This window comes from Oncorhynchus keta, chromosome 8 (assembly GCF_023373465.1).
Source record: "Oncorhynchus keta strain PuntledgeMale-10-30-2019 chromosome 8, Oket_V2, whole genome shotgun sequence".
Classification (NCBI taxonomy): domain Eukaryota; kingdom Metazoa; phylum Chordata; class Actinopteri; order Salmoniformes; family Salmonidae; genus Oncorhynchus; species Oncorhynchus keta.
The window spans coordinates 46,236,241-46,258,072 of NC_068428.1; the positions used below are offsets into that span (position 1 = coordinate 46,236,241).

General features: G+C 47.3%; 1 protein-coding gene across 1 annotated transcript in view; it reads left to right on the forward strand.

Annotated features, from left to right (window-relative positions):
• si:dkey-71h2.2 (low density lipoprotein receptor adapter protein 1) overlaps nt 1-21,832 on the forward strand; it is a 162,919-nt gene that overhangs the window by 79,158 nt on the left and 61,929 nt on the right. Inside the window, exons 2-3 of the mRNA XM_052523345.1 lie at nt 8,721-8,863; nt 14,347-14,459. Of these exons, the coding sequence (XP_052379305.1) occupies nt 8,721-8,863; nt 14,347-14,459 (256 nt within the window). The remainder of the gene's footprint in view (nt 1-8,720; nt 8,864-14,346; nt 14,460-21,832) is intronic.

The following is a 21,832-nucleotide window of genomic DNA, read 5'->3' on the forward strand; positions in this document are numbered from 1 at the left end:
TACCCAGCTTCACACCAACAACCCCCATTCACTCTCCACTGTGTACCCAGCTTCACACCAACAACCCCCATTCACTCTCCACTGTGTACCCAGCTTCACACCAACAACCCCCATTCACTCTCCACTGTGTACCCAGCTTCACACCAACAACCCCCATTCACTCCCCACTGTGTACCCAGCTTCACACCAACAACCCCCATTCACTCCCCACTGTGTACCCAGCTTCACACCAACAACCCCCATTCACTCTCCACTGTGTACCCAGCTTCACACCAACAACCCCCATTCACTCTCCACTGTGTACCCAGCTTCCCACCAACAACCCCTATTCAATCTCCACTGTGTACCCAGCTTCACACCAACAACCCCCATTCACTCTCCACTGTGTACCCAGCTTCACACCAACAACCCCCATTCACTCTCCACTGTGTACCCAGCTTCACACCAACAACCCCCATTCACTCTCCACTGTGTACCCAGCTTCACACCAACAACCCCCATTCACTCTCCACTGTGTACCCAGCTTCCCACCAACAACCCCCATTCACTCTCCACTGTGTACCCAGCTTCCCACCAACAACCCCTATTCACTCCCCACTGTGTACCCAGCTTCACACCAACAACCCCCATTCACTCTCCACTGTGTACCCAGCTTCACACCAACAACCCCCATTCACATACAGCATCTGACAACTCCATCCGCACTCCACAGCCTACAGCCTACAGCATCTGTCTACTCCATCCCCACTCCACAGCCTACAGCCTACAGCATCTCTCTACTCCATCCCCACTCCACAACCTACAGCCTACAGCATCTGTCTACTCCATCCCCACTCCACATTGTCTACAGCATATCTCTACTCCATCCCCACTCTACAGCCTACAGCATCTGTCTACTCCATCCCCACTCCACATTGTCTACAGCATCTGTCTACTCCATCCCCACTCCACCCTATCTACAGTATCTGTCTACTCCATCCCCACTCCACAGCCTACAGCCTACAGCATCTGTCTACTTCATCCCCACTCCACCCTATCTACAGCATCTGTCTACTCCATCCCCACTCTACCCTATCTACAGCATCTGTCTACTCCATCCCCACTCCACCCTATCTACAGCATCTGTCTACTCCATCCCCACTCCACCCTATCTACAGCATCTGTCTACTCCATCCCCACTCCACCCTATCTACAGCATCTGTCTACTCTATCCCCACTCCACCCTATCTACAGCATCTGTCTACTCCATCCCCACTCCACATTGTCTACAGTATCTGTCTACTCCATCCCCACTCCACTCTCTCTCTACTCCATCCCCACACCACCCTATCTACAGCAACTGTCTACTCCATCCCCACTCCACCCTATCTACAGCATCTGTCTACTCCATCCCCACTCCACCCTATCTACAGCATCTGTCTACTCCATCCCCAATCCACATTGTCTACAGTATCTGTCTACTCCATCCCCACTCCACCCTGTCTACAGCATCTGTCTACTCCATCCCCACTCCACCCAATCTACAGCATCTGTCTACTCCATCCCCACTCCATCCTATCTACAGCATCTGTCTACTCCATCGCCACTCTACCCTGTCTACAGCATCTGTCTACTCCATCCCCACTCCACATTGTCTACAGCATCTGTCTACTCCATCCCCACTCCACCCTATCTACAGTATCTGTCTACTCCATCCCCACTCCACATTGTCTACAGCCTACAGCATCTGTCTACTCTATCCCCACTCCACCCTATCTACAGCATCTGTCTACTCCATCCCCAATCCACCCTATCTACAGCATCTGTCTACTCCATCCCCACTCCACCCTATCTACAGCATCTGTCTACTCCATCCCCACTCTACATTGTCTACAGCCTATAGCATCTGTCTACTCCATCCCCACTCTACATTGTCTACAGCCTACAGCATCTGTCTACTCCATCCCCACTCTACTCTAACTACAGTATCTGTCTACTCCATCCCCACTCCACCCTATCTACAGCATCTGTCTACTCCATCCCCACTCCACCCTATCTACAGCATCTGTCTACTCCATCCCCACTCCACATTGTCTACAGCCTACAGCATCTGTCTACTCCATCCCCACTCCACCCTATCTACAGCATCTGTCTACTCTATCCTCACTCCACCCTATCTACAGCATCTGTCTACTCTATCCCCACTCCACCCTATCTACAGCATCTGTCTACTCCATCCCCACTCCACCCTATCTACAGCATCTGTCTACTTCATCCCCACTCCACCCTATCTACAGCATCTGTCTACTCCATCCCCACTCCACCCTATCTACAGCATCTGTCTACTCCATCCCCACTCCACATTGCCTACAGCATCTGTCTACTCTATCCCCACTCCACATTGTCAACAGTATCTGTCTACTCCATCCCCACTCCACCCTCTCTCTACTCCATCCCCACTCCACCCTATCTACAGCATCTGTCTACTCTATCCTCACTCCACCCTATCTACAGCATCTGTCTACTCTATCCCCACTCCACCCTATCTACAGCATCTGTCTACTCCATCCCCACTCCACCCTATCTACAGCATCTGTCTACTCCATCCCCACTCCACCCTATATACAGCATCTGTCTACTCTATCCCCACTCCACCCTATCTACAGCATCTGTCTACTCCATCCCCACTCCACCCTATCTACAGCATCTGTCTACTCCATCCCCACTCCACCCTATCTACAGCATCTGTCTACTCCATCCCCACTCCACATTGTCTACAGCCTACAGCATCTGTCTACTCTATCCCCACTCCACATTGTCTACAGCCTACAGCATCTGTCTACTCTATCCCCACTCCACCCTATCTACAGCATCTGTCTACTCCATCCCCAATCCACCCTATCTACAGCATCTGTCTACTCCATCCCCACTCCACCCTATCTACAGCATCTGTCTACTCCATCCCCACTCCACCCTATCTACAGCATCTGTCTACTCCATCCCCACTCCACATTGCCTACAGCATCTGTCTACTCTATCCCCACTCCACATTGTCAACAGTATCTGTCTACTCCATCCCCACTCCACCCTCTCTCTACTCCATCCCCACTCCACCCTATCTACAGCATCTGTCTACTCCATCCCCACTCCACCCTATCTACAGCATCTGTCTACTCCATCCCCACTCCACCCTATCTACAGCATCTGTCTACTCTATCCCCACTCCACCCTATCTACAGCATCTGTCTACTCCATCCCCACTCCACCCTATCTACAGCATCTGTCTACTCCATCCCCACTCCACCCTATCTACAGCATCTGTCTACTCCATCCCCAATCCACCCTATCTACAGCATCTGTCTACTCCATCCCCACTCCACCCTATCTACAGCATCTGTCTACTCCATCCCCACTCACATTGTCTACAGCCTACAGCATCTGTCTACTCCATCCCCACTCTACATTGTCTACAGCCTATAGCATCTGTCTACTCCATCCCCACTCTACATTGTCTACAGCCTACAGCATCTGTCTACTCCATCCCCACTCTACCCTAACTACAGTATCTGTCTACTCCATCCCCACTCCACCCTATCTACAGCATCTGTCTACTCCATCCCCACTCCACCCTATCTACAGCATCTGTCTACTCCATCCCCACTCCACATTGTCTACAGCCTACAGCATCTGTCTACTCCATCCCCACTCCACCCTATCTACAGCATCTGTCTACTCTATCCCCACTCCACCCTATCTACAGCATCTGTCTACTCCATCCCCACTCCACCCTATCTACAGCATCTGTCTACTCCATCCCCACTCCACATTGTCTACAGCCTACAGCATCTGTCTACTCCATCCCCACTCCACCCTATCTACAGCATCTGTCTACTCTATCCCCACTCCACCCTATCTACAGCATCTGTCTACTCCATCCCCACTCCACCCTATCTACAGCATCTGTCTACTCCATCCCCACTCCACCCTATCTACAGCATCTGTCTACTCCATCCCCACTCCACCCTATCTACAGCATCTGTCTACTCCATCCCCACTCCACCCTATCTACAGCATCTGTCTACTCCATCCCCACTCCACCCTATCTACAGCATCTGTCTACTCCATCCCCACTCCACCCTATCTACAGCATCTGTCTACTCCATCCCCACTCCACATTGTCTACAGCCTACAGCATCTGTCTACTCTATCCTCACTCCACCCTATCTACAGCATCTGTCTACTCTATCCCCACTCCACCCTATCTACAGCATCTGTCTACTCATCCCCACTCCACCCTATCTACAGCATCTGTCTACTCCATCCCCACTCCACCCTATCTACAGCATCTGTCTACTCCATCCCCACTCCACCCTATCTACAGCATCTGTCTACTCCATCCCCACTCCACCCTATCTACAGCCTACAGTATCTGTCTACTCCATCCCCACTCCACCCTATCTACAGTATCTCTCTACTCCATCCCCACTCCACCCTATCTACAGTATCTCTCTACTCCATCCCCACTCCACCCTATCTACAGTATCTCTCTACTCCATCCCCACTCCACCCTATCTACAGCATCTGTCTACTCTATCCCCACTCCACCCTATCTACAGCATCTGTCTACTCCATCCCCACTCCACCCTATCTACAGCATCTGTCTACTCCATCCCCACTCCACCCTATCTACAGCATCTGTCTACTCCATCCCCACTCCACATTGTCTACAGCCTACAGCATCTGTCTACTCCATCCCCACTCCACCCTATCTACAGCATCTGTCTACTCTATCCTCACTCCACATTGTCTACAGCCTACAGCATCTGTCTACTCCATCCCCACTCCACCCTATCTACAGCATCTGTCTACTCCATCCCCACTCCACCCTATCTACAGCATTTGTCTACTCCATCCCCACTCCACCCTATCTACAGCATCTGTCTACTCCATCCCCACTCCACCCTATCTACAGCATCTGTCTACTCCATCCCCACTCCACATTGTCTACAGTATCTGTCTACTCCATCCCCACTCCACCCTCTCTCTACTCCATCCCCACTCCACCCTATCTACAGCATCTGTCTACTCTATCCCCACTCCACCCTATCTACAGCATCTGTCTACTCCATCCCCACCCCCACCCTGTCTACAGCCTACAGTATCTGTCTAGGGGGTGGGGGTCACAACCTGTTTCACTGGAAGAGACTTTTTGAGGGGAGCCATGCAATACATATTTGCCCTTTTCAATACTGGCAATATGGGATATTTAGCACCACGTCTAGCAGTCAGGTCAAATTACCACAAAATCTGACGTTGAGGTTCACCGTGGGGAGTGAATTCAGGGGCTGTCTGGTGAATCGATTCTCCTGAACGTACAATAAATTCTACAGGAGTGATGTTACTTTTTGATTTCAAAACCTACCAAGGAAGAAAACCATTGTTCTCCAGTGTTTTCATTGAAATAACCACATCAAGCCCCCCCGCGCGAGAAATGGAAAAAAATAAAACACACATACGGAAATATTAGAAGCAAACAGATGCATGTATTATCGCGCTCGAACTTTAAAAAAGCAACGTGTCGCGCGTTTGTTCTTTAGCTTCATTTATCATTAGTTAACATTCTACAAACATTCGCATTCTAGAATTACAAAAGCATATTTAGCAACGTCCATAGAAATCCGCTATTACTTGTGCAAATTCTGTTAGTATTCTGGTAATAGACGCCTGATTCTATTTTGTGTGTTTTTTTTTTTGGCGTCCATCCCTTGTGGACTAACTAAACCGGTATTACAGTAAATCCCGGTGTGGGAGAAGGATGTTGTGAGTGTATGGATACCGCCCAATCCCTAGTAATTACTGTAGTGTTTTTGCTGATGTTACTGTAGTGGTTTTTGTTTTATTATCTTTGAGATAGAAGTGGGGGGCTTTCTCCTTGAGGAAACCTACTGGGCAAATACTAAGAGCAAATGTCCCATATCCTGTACGACTGAAGGCTGAACAGATTAATGACCTGTAGGGAACACAATATACAGTGCATTCAGAAAGTATTCAGACCTCATCTCTTATTCAGGGTAGCCTAGTGGTTAGAGTGGAGGGGCGGCAGGGTAGCCTAGTGGTTAGAGTGTAGAGGCGGCAGGGTAGCCTAGTGGTTAGAGTGTAGAGGTGGTAGGGTAGCCTAGTGGTTAGAGTGTAGAGGCGGCAGGGTAGCCTAGTGGTTAGAGTGTAGAGGTGGCAGGGTAGCCTAGTGGTTAGAGTGGAGGGGCGGCAGGGTAGCCTAGTGGTTAGAGTGTAGAGGAGGCAGGTAGCCTAGTGGTTAGAGCGTAGAGGAGGTAGGTAGCCTAGTGGTTAGAGTGTAGAGGAGGCAGGTAGCCTAGTGGTTAGAGCGTAGAGGAGGTAGGTAGCCTCGTGGTTAGAGTGTAGAGGAGGCAGGGTAGCCTAGTGGTTAGAGTGTAGGGGAGGCAGGGTAGCCTAGTGGTTAGAGTGTAGAGGAGGCAGGGTAGCCTAGTGGTTAGAGTGTAGAGGAGGCAGGTAGCCTAGTGGTTAGAGTGTAGAGGAGGCAGGTAGCCTAGTGGTTAGAGTGTAGAGGTGGCAGGGTAGCCTCGTGGTTAGAGTGTAGAGGCGGCAGGGTAGCCTCGTGGTTAGAGTGTAGAGGAGGCAGGTAGCCTAGTGGTTAGAGTGTAGAGGCGGCAGGGTAGCCTAGTGGTTAGAGCGTTGGACTAGTAACCGGAAGGTTGCAAGTTCAAATCCCCGAGCTGACAAGGTACAAATCTGTCGTTCTGCCACTGAACAAGGCAGTTAACCCACTGTTCCTAGGCCGTCATTGAAAATAAGAATTTGTTCTTAACTGACTTGCCTGGTAAAATAAAAAATTCCACATTTTGTTACGTTACAGCCTTATTCTAAAATTGATTAAATATATAGAAAATGCTTATCAATCTACACACAATACCCCATAATGACGAAGCGAAAACCGTTTTTTTTTGTTTTTTGCATGCACTTTCTGATTTAATATTTTTAATACATTTGCCCAAATTCTTTAAAAACTGTTAGTTTTGTCATTATGCGTGTAGACTGATTTAAGATTTTTTTTAAATTTTTTAAAATAAATTATAGAATAAGGCTGTAACGTAGTCATGACTGTCTTGTGAGGATCAGAATGGGTCAGATCAGCTTGGCAACAGTAACCAGAAATGTTCCATATCCACGAGAAGCGTATTTGTCTTTCTCTCAATTTTATGCAGAAATTTGTTTACACCACTGTTAGTGAGCATTTCTCCTTGTTAGTGAGTACTTCTCCTTTCTCAAGATAATCCATCCCTCCTGACAGTTGTGGCATATCAAGAAGCGGATACAACAGCATGGTCATTACACAGGTGCACCTTGCGCTGGGGACAATAAATGGCCACTCTAAAATGTGCAGTTATGTCACACAACACAATGCCACAGATGTCTCAAGTTATGAAGGAGTGTGTAATTGGCATGATGACTGCAGGAATGTCCACCAGAACATTTGCCAGATAATTCAAAGGTCTTTTCTCTACTAATTTCATTTGAGAGAATTTGGCAGTACATCCAACCGGCCTCACAACAGCCCAGGACCTCCACATTCAGCTTCTTCACCTGCGGGATCGTCTAAGACCAGCCACTCAATTCAATTCAAGGGCTTTATTGGCATGGGAAACATGTGTTAACATTGCCAAAGCAAGTGAGGTAGATAATATATAAAGTGAATATATAAAGTGAAATAAACAATAAGGGTCTTAACCTGACTGTAGTTTGGCGTCGTAACCCGACTTCAGTGGGAAAATGCTCACCTTCGATGTCCACCGGCACGCTGGAGACGTTCTTTAGGGATGAATCCCGGTTTCAGATGTACTGAGCAGATGGCAGACAGCATGTATGTTGTTGTGTGGGCGAGTGGTTTGCTGATGTCAACACTGTGAACAGAGTTCCCCATGGTGGGGTTATGGTATGGGCAGGTATAAGCTACGGACAACAAACACAATTGGATTTTATCAATGTCAATTTGAATGCGCAGAGAGATACCGTGACAAGATCCTCAGGCCCATTGTTCATCCACCATCACCTCATGTTTCATCATGATAATGCACGGCTGGCTCCATGTCGCAAGAATCTGTACACAATTCCTGGAAGCTGAAAATGTCCCAGTTCTTCCATGGTCTGCATACTCACCAGACACGTCACCCATAGAGGATGTTTGGGATGCTCTGGATCGATGTGTACGACAGCGTGTTCCAGTTCCTGCCAATATCCCAACAACGTTGCACAGCCATTGAAGAGGAGTGGGACAACATTCCACGGGCCACAAATCAACAGCCTGATCAACTCTATGTGAAGGAGATGTGTCACACTGCATGAGGCAATTGGTGGTCACACCACATACCGACTGGTTTTCTGCTCCACGCCCCTTTTTTAAAGGCATCTATGAACAACAAATGCATATCTGTATTCCCCGTTGTGTGAAATAAATAGATGAATAACTAAATAGAGGTGAACTGTAACTCTAGTAAAATCTTTGAAATTGTTGCATGTTGCGTTTATATTTTTGTTCAGTGTACATACATGGTATTTTTTGCTATATTTACATTGGTTGATATTTTGCTTTTGATACTGTATTTCCACCAATCACATTTCGTCCCCAATCACAAATTAAACTTTTAATCCATTTGTCCAATCACATCCCATTAATTGTACACACGTTGTGTTTTCTGTCCAATCAGAGCTGCCGGAGAACTGGACAGACACCAAGGAGACCCTATTGGAAGGGATGGTCTTCCAGGTCAAGTACCTGGGGATGACTCTGGTGGGACAGCCTAAAGGAGAAGACATGGCCGCTGCAGCTATACACAGGATAGTCTCTACGGTGAGTTAGGGCCTGCCTGCCTGCCTGCCTGCCTCCCTGCCTGCCTGCCTGCCTGCCTCCCTGTCTGCCTGCCTCCCTGTCTGTCTGTCTGTCTGTCTGCCTGCCTGCCTGCCTGCCTGCCTGCCTGCCTGCCTGCCTGCCTGCCTGCCTGCCTTTTCAGCTGATCATATTACACCCTGTGTTGATTTGATAGCCTCATAAGATACTCTGAATCCAAGCATTCTGCTAGTGCTCTGGTCTACCGATCCAGATACTCTGAATCCAAGCATTCTGCTAGTGCTCTGGTCTACCGATCCAGATACTCTGAATCCAAGCATTCTGCTAGTGCTCTGGTCTACCGATCCAGATACTCTGAATCCAAGCATTCTGCTAGTGCTCTGGTCTACCGATCCAGATACTCTGAATCCAAGCATTCTGCTAGTGCTCTGGTCTACCGATCCAGATACTCTGAATCCAAGCATTCTGCTAGTGCTCTGGTCTACCGATCCAGATACTCTGAATCCAAGCATTCTGCTAGTGCTCTGGTCTACCGATCCAGATACTCTGAATCCAAGCATTCTGCTAGTGCTCTGGTCTACCGATCCAGATACTCTGAATCCAAGCATTCTGCTAGTGCTCTGGTCTACCGATCCAGATACTCTGAATCCAAGCATTCTGCTAGTGCTCTGGTCTACCCATCCAGATACTCTGAATCCAAGCATTCTGCTAGTGCTCTGGTCTACCCATCCAGATACTCTGAATCCAAGCATTCTGCTAGTGCTCTGGTCTACCCATCCAGATACTCTGAATCCAAGCATTCTGCTAGTGCTCTGGTCTACCCATCCAGATACTCTGAATCCAAGCATTCTGCTAGTGCTCTGGTCTACCCATCCAGATACTCTGAATCCAAGCATTCTGCTAGTGCTCTGGTCTACCCATCCAGATACTCTGAATCCAAGCATTCTGTTAGTGCTCTGGTCTACCCATCCAGATACTCTGAATCCAAGCATTCTGCTAGTGCTCTGGTCTACCCATCCAGATACTCTGAATCCAAGCATTCTGCTAGTGCTCTGGTCTACCCATCCAGATACTCTGAATCCAAGCATTCTGCTAGTGCTCTGGTCTACCCATCCAGATACTCTGAATCCAAGCATTCTGCTAGTGCTCTGGTCTACCCATCCAGATACTCTGAATCCAAGCATTCTGCTAGTGCTCTGGTCTACCCATCCAGATACTCTGAATCCAAGCATTCTGCTAGTGCTCTGGTCTACCCATCCAGATACTCTGAATCCAAGCATTCTGCTAGTGCTCTGGTCTACCCATCCAGATACTCTGAATCCAAGCATTCTGCTAGTGCTCTGGTCTACTGATCCAGATACTCTGAATCCAAGCATTCTGCTAGTGCTCTGGTCTACCCATCCAGATACTCTGAATCCAAGCATTCTGCTGATCCAGACAGTGTTAGCATGTTAGCACGAAGGTCATATTGGAAACACACCGAGACCAGGATTATCTGTCAGCAGCCCAATGTGCTCCAGTTACAACATAACACACACATGTTTTATTATGTTCTCTGAAGCTGTACTCAAACTGTTATTTCTATAACCACCTACTGGGGCAAATACACATGAAAGCATTTAAATGACCCCCAGTTTCTTAGACTTAGTCTCTCTCTCTCTCTCTCTCTCTCTCTCTCTCTCTCTCTCTCTCTCTCTCTCTCTCTCTCTCTCTCTCTCTCTCTCTCTCTCTCTCTCTCTCTCTCTCTCTCTCTCTCTCTCTCTCTCTCTCTCTCTCTCTCTCTCTCTCTCTCTCTCTCTCTCTCTCTCTCTCTCTCTCTCTCTCATCAATACACGCACAACTCAATCAGATTAAATTGATTTACTGTAGAAGGAGAAATAACACCGGAAGTCAATTGTCTCCCAGTTCCCTTGGAAACCAAGCATCCTAAACAGTGTTATTATGATCATTGTTTGCCAGTCATTTTCCATCAGCTGAAGTTACATCTAAACCCAGGGACTGAACCTGGCAGACAAATAAACTACGAATACTTTAATAATGACAGTAAAACACCCACAGCTTAAAACAACATCCTCACTTCTCGTTATAACACTATTGCCTCCATCTCTGATTTTACATATGCTTTGTTAAAATACTGTTAGCTCCATGCTAATGTTATTGTCTAAAGGGAGGAGGCCTGTTAGCTCCATGCTAATGTTATTGTCTAAAGGGAGGAGGCCTGTTAGCTCCATGCTACTGTTAGTGTCTACATGGAGGAGGCCTGTTAGCTCCATGCTACTGTCAGTGTCTACATGGAGGAGGCCTGTTAGCTCCATGCTACTGTCAGTGTCTACAGGGAGGAGGCCTGTTAGCTCCATGCTACTGTTAGTGTCTACAGGGAGGAGGCCTGTTAGCTCCATGCTACTGTTAGTGTCTACATGGAGGAGGCCTGTTAGCTCCATGCTACTGTTAGTGTCTACAGGGAGGAGGCCTGTTAGCTCCATGCTACTGTTAGTGTCTACAGGGAGGAGGCCTGTTAGCTCCATGCTACTGTTAGTGTCTACAGGGAGGAGGCCTGTTAGCTCCATGCTACTGTTAGTGTCTACAGGGAGGAGGCCTGTTAGCTCCATGCTACTGTTAGTGTCTACAGGGAGGAGGCCTGTTAGCTCCATGCTAATGTTATTGTCTAAAGGGAGGAGGCCTGTTAGCTCCATGCTACTGTTAGTGTCTACAGGGAAGAGGCCTGTTAGCTCCATGCTACTGTTAGTGTCTACAGGGAGGAGGCCTGTTAGCTCCATGCTACTGTTAGTGTCTACAGGGAGGAGGCCTGTTAGCTCCATGCTACTGTTAGTGTCTACAGGGAGGAGGCCTGTTAGCTCCATGCTACTGTTAGTGTCTACAGGGAGGAGGCCTGTTAGCTCCATGCTACTGTTAGTGTCTACAGGGAGGAGGCCTGTTAGCTCCATGCTAATGTTATTGTCTAAAGGGAGGAGGCCTGTTAGCTCCATGCTACTGTTAGTGTCTACAGGGAAGAGGCCTGTTAGCTCCATGCTACTGTTAGTGTCTACAGGGAGGAGGCCTGTTCGCTCCATGCTACTGTTAGTGTCTACAGGGAGGAGGCCTGTTAGCTCCATGCTACTGTTAGTGTCTACAGGGAGGAGGCCTGTTAGCTCCATGCTACTGTTAGTGTCTACAGGGAGGAGGCCTGTTAGCTCCATGCTACTGTTAGTGTCTACAGGGAGGAGGCCTGTTAGCTCCATGCTACTGTTAGTGTCTACAGAGAGGAGGCCTGTTAGCTCCATGCTACTGTTAGTGTCTACAGGGAGGAGGCCTGTTAGTTCCATGCTACTGTTAGTGTCTACAGAGAGGAGGCCTGTTAGCTCCATGATACCGTTATTGTCTCCAGGGAGGAGGCCTGTTAGCTCCATGATACTGTTATTGTCTACAGGGGATGGAGGCCACACCAGAAGAGGAAGATGAGATGGCACCATTCACATCGTCCTTGACAAGTTCTCCTCTCGTCTCTTTGTCTCCTCTCCTCTCTTCCTCTCTTCCTCTCTCTCCTCTCCTCCTCTTCCTCTCTTCCTCCTCTCCTTCTGTCCTCTCCTGTCCTCTCCTCTTCCTCTCTTCTCCTCTCCACTCCTCTCCTTTTCCTCTCCTAGCTACTCCCTATATAGTGCACTACTATAAAATGATAGCTACTCCCTATATAGTGCACTACTATAAAATGATAGCTACTCCCTATATAGTGCACTACTATAAAATGATAGCTACTCCCTATATAGTGCACTACTATAAAATGATAGCTACTCCCTATATAGTGCACTACTATAAAATGTTAGCTACTCCCTATATAGTGCACTACTTTGGTAGCTACTCCCTATGTGGTGCACGAAATGTTTAGTGAAGTATATTTACATTTACATTTACATTTAAGTCATTTAGCAGACGCTCTTATCCAGAGCGACTTACAAATTGGTGCAAACACCTATGACCACCAGTGGAACAGCCACTTGCATCTAAATCTTGTTGGGGGAGTGAGAAGGATTACTTACCCTTACTTACCCTATCCTAGGTATTCCTTGAAGAGGTGGGGTTTCAGGTGTCTCCGGAAGGTGGTGATTGACTCCGCTGTCCTGGCGTCGTGAGGAGGAGTTTGTTCCACCATTGGGGGCCAGAGCAGCGAACAGTTTTGACTGGGCTGAGCGGGAACTGTACTTCCTCAGTGGTAGGGAGGCGAGCAGGCCAGAGGTGGATGAACGCAGTGCCCTTGTTTGGGTGTAGGGCCTGATCAGGGCCTGGAGGTACTGAGGTGCCGTTCCCCTCACAGCTCCGTAGGCGAGCACCATGGTCTTGTAGCGGATGCGAGCTTCAACTGGAAGCCAGTGGAGAGAGCGGAGGAGCGGGGTGACGTGAGAGAACTTGGGAAGGTTGAACACCAGACGGGCTGCGGCGTTCTGGATGAGTTGTAGGGGTTTAATGGCACAGGCAGGGAGCCCAGCCAACAGCGAGTTGCAGTAGTCAAGACGGGAGATGACAAGTGCCTGGATTAGGACCTGCGCCGCTTCCTGTGTGAGGCAGGGTCGTACTCTGCGGATGTTGTAGAGCATGAACCTACAGGAACGGGACACCGCCTTGATGTTAGTTGAGAACGTCAGGGTGTTGTCCAGGATCACGCCAAGGTTCTTAGCGCTCTGGGAGGAGGACACAATGGAGTTGTCAACCGTGATGGCGAGATCATGGAACGGGCAGTCCTTCCCGGGAGGAAGAGGAGCTCCGTCTTGCTGAGGTTCAGCTTGAGGTGGTGATCCGTCATCCACACTGATATGTCTGCCAGACATGCAGAGATGCGATTCGCCACCTGGTCATCAGAAGGGGGAAAGGAGAAGATTAATTGTGTGTCGTCTGCATAGCAATGATAGGAGAGACCATGTGAGGTTATGACAGAGCCAAGTGACTTGGTGTATAGCGAGAATAAGAGAGGGCCTAGAACAGAGCCCTGGGGGACACCAGTGGTGAGAGCGCGTGGTGAGGAGACAGATTCTCGCCACGCCACCTGGTAGGAGCGACCTGTCAGGTAGGACGCAATCCAAGCGTGGGCCGCGCCGGAGATGCCCAACTCGGAGAGGGTGGAGAGGAGGATCTGATGGTTCACAGTATCGAAGGCAGCCGATAGGTCTAGAAGGATGAGAGCAGAGGAGAGAGAGTTAGCTTTAGCAGTGCGGAGCGCCTCCGTGATACAGAGAAGAGCAGTCTCAGTTGAATGACTAGTCTTGAAACCTGACTGATTTGGATCAAGAAGGTCATTCTGAGAGAGATAGCGGGAGAGCTGGCCAAGGACGGCACGCTCAAGAGTTTTGGAGAGAAAAGAGAGAAGGGATACTGGTCTGTAGTTGTTGACATCGGAGGGATCGAGTGTAGGTTTTTTCAGAATAGAATGGAATAGGATGTGATTGTGGACACAGACAGATTATAATTCCCTCTTGTGTGTGTTTGCGTCATCCCAGGCCCGGGCCAGTGCTAAGAAGTTCCGTAAGGTGACCCTGACCATCTCTCCTAAAGGAATCATCATCACAGACACAGAGACACTGGACCTCATAGAGAACGTCTCCATATACAGGTAAACAATACGACATCATTTTAATTTAATTTATTTATTTCACCTTTATTCCGGAGACACCTGAAACCCCACCTCTTTAAGGAATACCTAGGATAGGATAAGTAATCCTTCTCACCCCCCCCCTTTAAGATTTAGATGCACTATTATAAAGTGACTGTTCTACTGGATGTCATAAGGTGAATGCACCAATTTGTAAGTCGCTCTGGATAAGAGCGTCTGCTAAATGACTTAAATGTAAATGTAATTTAACCAGGTAGGGAAGTTGGGAACAAGTTCTCATTTACAATTGCGAACCTCTGGCCAAGATAAAGCAAAGACATCATAATGACATCATTGAGAACGTCTCCATATACAGGTAAACAATAAGACATCGTAATGACATCATAGAGAACGTCTCCATATACAGGTAAACAATACGACATCATAATGACATCATAGAGAACGTCTCCATATACAGGAAAACAATATGACATCGTAATGACATCATAGAGAACGTCTCCATATACAGGTAAACAATACGACATCATAATGACATCATAGAGAACGTCTCCATATACAGGTAAACAACACGACATCATAATGACATCATAGAGAACGTCTCCATATACAGGAAAACAATATGACATCGTAATGACATCATAGAGAACGTCTCAGCCCAGTAGTGTCTCAGCCCAGTAGTGTCTCAGCCCAGTAGGTTCTCAGCCCAGTAGGTTCTCTGCCCAGTAGGTTCTCAGACCAGTAGGGTCTCAGACCAGTAGTGTCTCATCTCAGTAGTGTCTCAGCTCAGTAGTGTCTCAGCCCAGTAGTGTCTCATCTCAGTAGGGTCTCAGCTCAGTAGTGTCTCAGCCCAGTAGTGTCTCATCTCAGTAGGGTCTCAGCCAAAGTGAGTTCAGCCCAGTAGGGTCTCAGCTCAGTCGGGTCTCAGCCAAAGCGTATCTCAGCTCAGTAGGGTCTCAGCTCAGTAGAGTCTCAGCCCAGTAGTGTCTCATCTCAGTAGGGTCTCAGCCAAAGTGGGTCTCAGCCAAAGTGAGTTCAGCCCAGTAGGGTCTCATCTCAGTAGGGTCTCAGCCAAAGCGTATCTCAGCTCAGTAGGGTCTCAGCCCAGTAGAGTCAGCTCAGTAGGGTCTCAGCTACAGCGAGTCTCAGCTCAGTAGGGTCTCAGCCACAGCGAGTCTCAGCTCAGTAGGGTCTCAGCCCAGTAGGGTCTCAGCCCAGTAGGGTCTCAGCCCAGTAGGGTCTCAGCCCAGTAGGGTCTCAGCCAAAGTGGGTCTCAGCCAAAGTGGGTCTCAGCCAAAGTGGGTCTCAGCCAAAGTGAGTCTCAGCCAAAGTGGTATCAGCCAAAGTGAGTTCAGCCCAGTAGGGTCTCAGCTCAGTAGGGTCTCAGCCAAAGCGTATCTCAGCTCAGTAGGGTCTCAGCTCTGTAGGGTCTCAGCTCTGTAGGGTCTCAGCCCAGTAGTGGCTCAGCCAAAGTGGGTCTCAGCCAAAGTGGGTCTCAGCCAAAGTGAGTTCAGCCCAGTAGGGTGTCAGCTCAGTAGGGTCTCAGCCAAAGCGTATCTCAGCTCAGTAGGGTCTCAGCCCAGTAGGGTCTCAGCTCAGTAGAGTCTCAGCTCAGTAGGGTCTCAGCCACAGCGAGTCTCAGCTCAGTAGGGTCTCAGCCCAGTAGGGTCTCAGCCCTGTAGTGTCTCAGCCCTGTAGTGTCTCAGCCCTGTAGTGTCTCAGCCCTGTAGGGTCTCAGCCCAGTAGGGTCTCAGCCCAGTAGGGTCTCAGCCACAGCGGGTCTCAGCTCAGTAGTGTCTCATCTCAGTAGGGTCTCAGCTCTGTAGTGTCTCAGCCCAGTAGGGTCTCAGCCCAGTAGGGTCTCAGCCCAGTAGGGTCTCAGCCCAGTAGGGTCTCAGCCAAAGTGGGTCTCAGCCAAAGTGGGTCTCAGCCAAAGTGGGTCTCAGCCAAAGTGAGTTCAGCCCAGTAGGGTCTCATCTCAGTAGGGTCTCAGCTCAGTAGGGTCTCAGCCAAAGCGTATCTCAGCTCAGTACTGGGCTGACTGTCTAGGGGGATGGAAATGAGACCCGTAACAAATCTCATGGAAATCACAGTGAAAAGGAACAGTGAGAACTAAAATAATTCCACAGACAACTTAAACCTACCGCCAAACACGTCAGGTTTATTTTAAAACACACGGTAATGGGGTGTGGGATAAAAGGGTCTGAGCCAAGGAAATAAATAATAAATATCCAAAAAACCCTAAGCTAGTCTTACCTGCTTCAACAACAGCTAGCTAACTAACCAATAAAATACAGTGGGTGGTCCGCCCAGTTCTAACTAGGGTATTGAGACAATGTTTTCCTACGGGTAATGTAGGCCCATGGGTGACTTGGCTCGGTATCCCCTTTTCCCAACAACAAACAAACAGTCAAACACCACAACAATACATACTCACAGGGTAACGGACAAAGTGAGATGTAGGCACGAAAACAAAAAGAGATCTCCAGAGACAACTGATTAAGGTTTCTTTTAAACCAAGGGAAAGGGGGTGTGATTGGGTAAGGGAAAAGGAGCAGGTGTGTCTTAAGATTAGCGACTGATTGGCGACTAATGAGTGGCACCTGTGACTAGGGCAGAAGGAGAGAAAACAAATACACACAGAACACCTGTATACGTAAACACTTGGTTTCATCAGACCAGAGAATCTTGTTTTTCATTTTCTGAGAGTCCTTTAACTCCAAGGGTGCAGTCATGTGCCTTTTACTGAGGAGTGGCTTCCGTCTGGTTGGTTGGTAGAGTGCTGCAGAGATAGTTGTCTTTTTGGAAGATTCTCCCATCTCCACAGAGGAACTCTGGAGCTCTGTCAAGAGTGACCATCGGGTTCTTGGTCACCTCCATGACCAAGGCCCTTCTCTCCCTATTGCTCAGTTTGGCCAGGCTGCCAGCTCTAGGAAGAATCTTGGTGGTTCTAAACTTCTTCCATTTAAGGATGATTGTGGCCACTGTGTTCTTGGTACCCTTCCCTAGATCTGTGCATCAACACAATATTGTCTCGGAGCTCCACGGACAATTCCTTCGACCTCATGGCTTGGTTTTTGCTCTGACATGCACTGTCAACTGTAGGACCTTATATAGACAGATGTGTGCCTTTCCAAATCATGTCCAATCAATTGAATTTACCACAGGTGGACTCTAATCAAGTTGTAGAAACATATCAAGGATGATCAATGGAAACAGGATGCACCTGAGATCAATGTCAAGTCTCATAGCAAAGGGTCTGAATACTTATGTAAATAAGTGCTGTTTTTTATTTGTAATAAACCCTATCGCTAACCCTAACCCTAACCCTATCCCTAACCCTATCCCTAACCCTGTGAGGCTCCCCCCTACTTGATGGTGTGTATGTGAGGATGAGGATGAGGCTCCCTCCTATGTGATGGTGTGTATGTGAGGATGAGGATGAGGCTCCCCCCTATGTTGTGGTGTGTATGTGAGGATGAGGATGAGGCTCCCCCCTACTTGATGGTGTGTATGTGAGGATGAGGATGAGGCTCCCTCCTATGTGATGGTGTGTATGTGAGGATGAGGATGAGGCTCCCTCCTATGTGATGGTGTGTATGTGAGGATGAGGATGAGGCTCCCTCCTATGTTGTGGTGTGTATGTGAGGATGAGGATGAGGCTCCCTCCTATGTGATGGTGTGTATGTGAGGATGAGGATGAGGCTCCCTCCTATGTGATGGTGTGTATGTGAGGATGAGGATGAGGCTCCCTCCTATGTTGTGGTGTGTATGTGAGGATGAGGATGAGGCTCCCTCCTATGTGATGGTGTGTATGTGAGGATGAGGATGAGGCTCCCTCCTATGTTGTGGTGTGTATGTGAGGATGAGGATGAGGCTCCCTCCTATGTGATGGTGTGTATGTGAGGATGAGGATGAGGCTCCTTCCTACGTGATGGTGTGTATGTGAGGATGAGGATGAGGCTCCCTCCTATGTGATGGTGTGTATGTGAGGATGAGGATGAGGCTCCCTCCTATGTGATGGTGTGTATGTGAGGATGAGGATGAGGCTCCCTCCTACGTGATGGTGTGTATGTGAGGATGAGGATGAGGCTCCCTCCTATGTGATGGTGTGTATGTGAGGATGAGGATGAGGCTCCCTCCTATGTTGTGGTGTGTATGTGAGGATGAGGATGAGGCTCCCTCCTATGTTGTGGTGTGTGTGTTTCAAGTTTTAACCTCTACGGGATCGGTGTCCCTAAACCGGCACAGTTGTTGCTCAATATGCGATAATGTGACAAAATTGACATTGTAAACAACAACCAATTCCGGGACATAGACATGTCTGATATGGGCAGAAAGCTTACATTCTTGTTAACCTAACTGCACTCTCCAATTTACAGTAGCTATTAAAGCAAAAACCACACTATTGTCTGAGGATAGTGCACAAAAACTAAACACTAAACAAGTGTTTTGATACATTCCCATGTGAAGGTAAATAATGCACTTACATTCAGTAATCTTGCTCTGATTTGACAGCCTGAGGGTCCCGGAGATAAAACGTAATCAAATCAAACTTTACACCCTTAACCAACAGTGCAGTAGCATACTTTTTGTTTGAGAAAATACATTTTTTATATTCAAATGTAGGACCTGGGATCTACAGTTTGACCGCACCGCTGTCTGTCCCCCCCCCACCCCCCACTAGCCATTTAGATGTGTGACGGTTTGTGTATTATCTGAAGGGAAACTAATGATTCATCATGTATGACATTCCTGGGGGTGTGTATATATATGTGGGGGTGTGTATATATATGTGGGGGTGTGTATATGTATGTGGGGGTGTGTATATGTATGTGGGGGTGTGTATATATATATGTGGGGGTGTGTATATGTATGTGGGGGTGTGTATATGTATGTGGGGGTGTGTATATGTATGTGGGGGTGTGTATGTTGTTCCATTCCTGGGGGTGTGTATATATATGTGGGGGTGTGTATATATATGTGGGGGTGTGTATATGTATGTGGGGGTGTGTATATGTATGTGGGGGTGTGTATGTTGTTCCATTCCTGGGGGTGTGTATATATATGTGGGGGTGTGTATATATATGTGGGGGTGTGTATATATATGTGGGGGTGTGTATATGTATGTGGGGGTGTGTATATGTATGTGGGGGTGTGTATATATATGTGGGGGTGTGTATATGTATGTGGGGGTGTGTATGTTGTTCCATTCCTGGGGGTGTGTATATATATGTGGGGGTGTGTATATATATGTGGGGGTGTGTATATGTATGTGGGGGTGTGTATATATATGTGGGGGTGTGTATATATATGTGGGGGTGTGTATATATATGTGGGGGTGTGTATATATATGTGGGGGTGTGTATATATATGTGGGGGTGTGTATATGTATGTGGGGGTGTGTATGTTGTTCCATTCCTGGGGGTGTGTATATATGTGGGGGTGTGTATGTTGTTCCATTCCTGGGGGTGTGTATATATATGTGGGGGTGTGTATGTTGTTCCATTCCTGGGGGTGTGTATATATATGTGGGGGTGTGTATGTTGTTCCATTCCTGGGGGTGTGTATATATATGTGGGGGTGTGTATATATATGTGGGGGTGTGTATGTTGTTCCATTCCTGGGGGTGTGTATATATATGTGGGGGTGTGTATGTTGTTCCATTCCTGGGGGTGTGTATGTTGTTTATTACCATAACATTGTTGTGTGTTCTCTATAGTTATGTATTTGAAAATGTATCAATTGACCAAGTCGGCACATTTGGGCAAACTTGATACAAAATATTGTGTCGTGAAGGAATTATTCACTGGATCAGTCTGTACTGTTGCGCACACACTGCTGCCATCTTGTGGATAACATCTAAATTACACCTAGAATCCTATCTCAATGTATGGACTTTCTCTTGCATTTCAAAGATGATGGAACGACACAAAAAAATAGAAAACGTATACTGAGATTTTTGTTATATAAATATGAACTTCATCAAACAAAACATACATGTATTGTGTAACATGAAGTCCTATGAGTGTCATCTGATGAAGATCATCAATGGTTAGTGATTCATTTTATCTCTATTTGTGCTTTTTATGACTCCTCTTTTTTTTTTTGGTTTGTATTATGTTTCACAGGATGTAATGTGTTATATTCTCCTACATTAATTTCAAACTCCATAGTATTTCCTTTCAAATGGTATCCAGAATATGCATATCCTTGCTTTAGCTACTGAGCTACAGGCAGTTAGATTTGTGTATGTCAATTTAGGTGAAAATTTAAAAAGGAAACGGTCCTTAGGATTTAATGTCCTTATGCACAAGTTCAGTGAAATGCCTTTCTTGCCCTAAAAATAACAAGGTAGAACAAAAACACAGGGATACTGGAGTGATGGAGGTAGATATGTAGAGGGGTAAACATACTATATACAGGGTCAGGTCAGTACCATGTTAACAATGTACAGGGATACTGGAGTGATGGAGGTAGATATGTAGAGGGGTAAGGTGACTATATACAGGGTCAGTACCATATTAACAATGTACAGGGATACTGTAGTGATGGAGGTAGATATGTAGAGGGGTAAGGGGACTATATACAGGGTCAGTTCAGTACCATATTAATAATGTACAGGGATACTGGAGTGATGGAGGTAGATATGTAGAGGGGTAAACATACTATATACAGGGTCAGTTCAGTACCATATTAACAATGTACAGGGATACTGTAGTGATGGAGGTAGATATGTAGAGGGGTAAGGGGACTATATACAGGGTCAGTTCCTGTACCATGTTAATAATGTACAGGGATACTGGAGTGATGGAGGTAGATATGTAGAGGGGTAAACATACTATATACAGGGTCAGTACCATATTAATAATGTACAGGGATACTGTAGTGATGGAGGTAGATATGTAGAGGGGTAAGGGGACTATATACAGGGTCAGTACCATATTAATAATGTACAGGGATACTGGAGTGATGGAGGTAGATATGTAGAGGGGTAAGGGGACTATATACAGGGTCAGTACCATATTAATAATGTACAGGGATACTGTAGTGATGGAGGTAGATATGTAGAGGGGTAAGGGGACTATATACAGGGTCAGTACCATATTAATAATGTACAGGGATACTGGAGTGATGGAGGTAGATATGTAGAGGGGTAAACATACTATATACAGGGTCAGTTCAGTACCATATTAACAATGTACAGGGATACTGGAGTGATGGAGGTAGATATGTAGAGGGGTAAGGTGACTATATACAGGGTCAGTACCATATTAACAATGTACAGGGATACTGGAGTGATGGAGGTAGATATGTAGAGGGGTAAGGGGACTATATACAGGGTCAGTACCATATTAACAATGTACAGGGATACT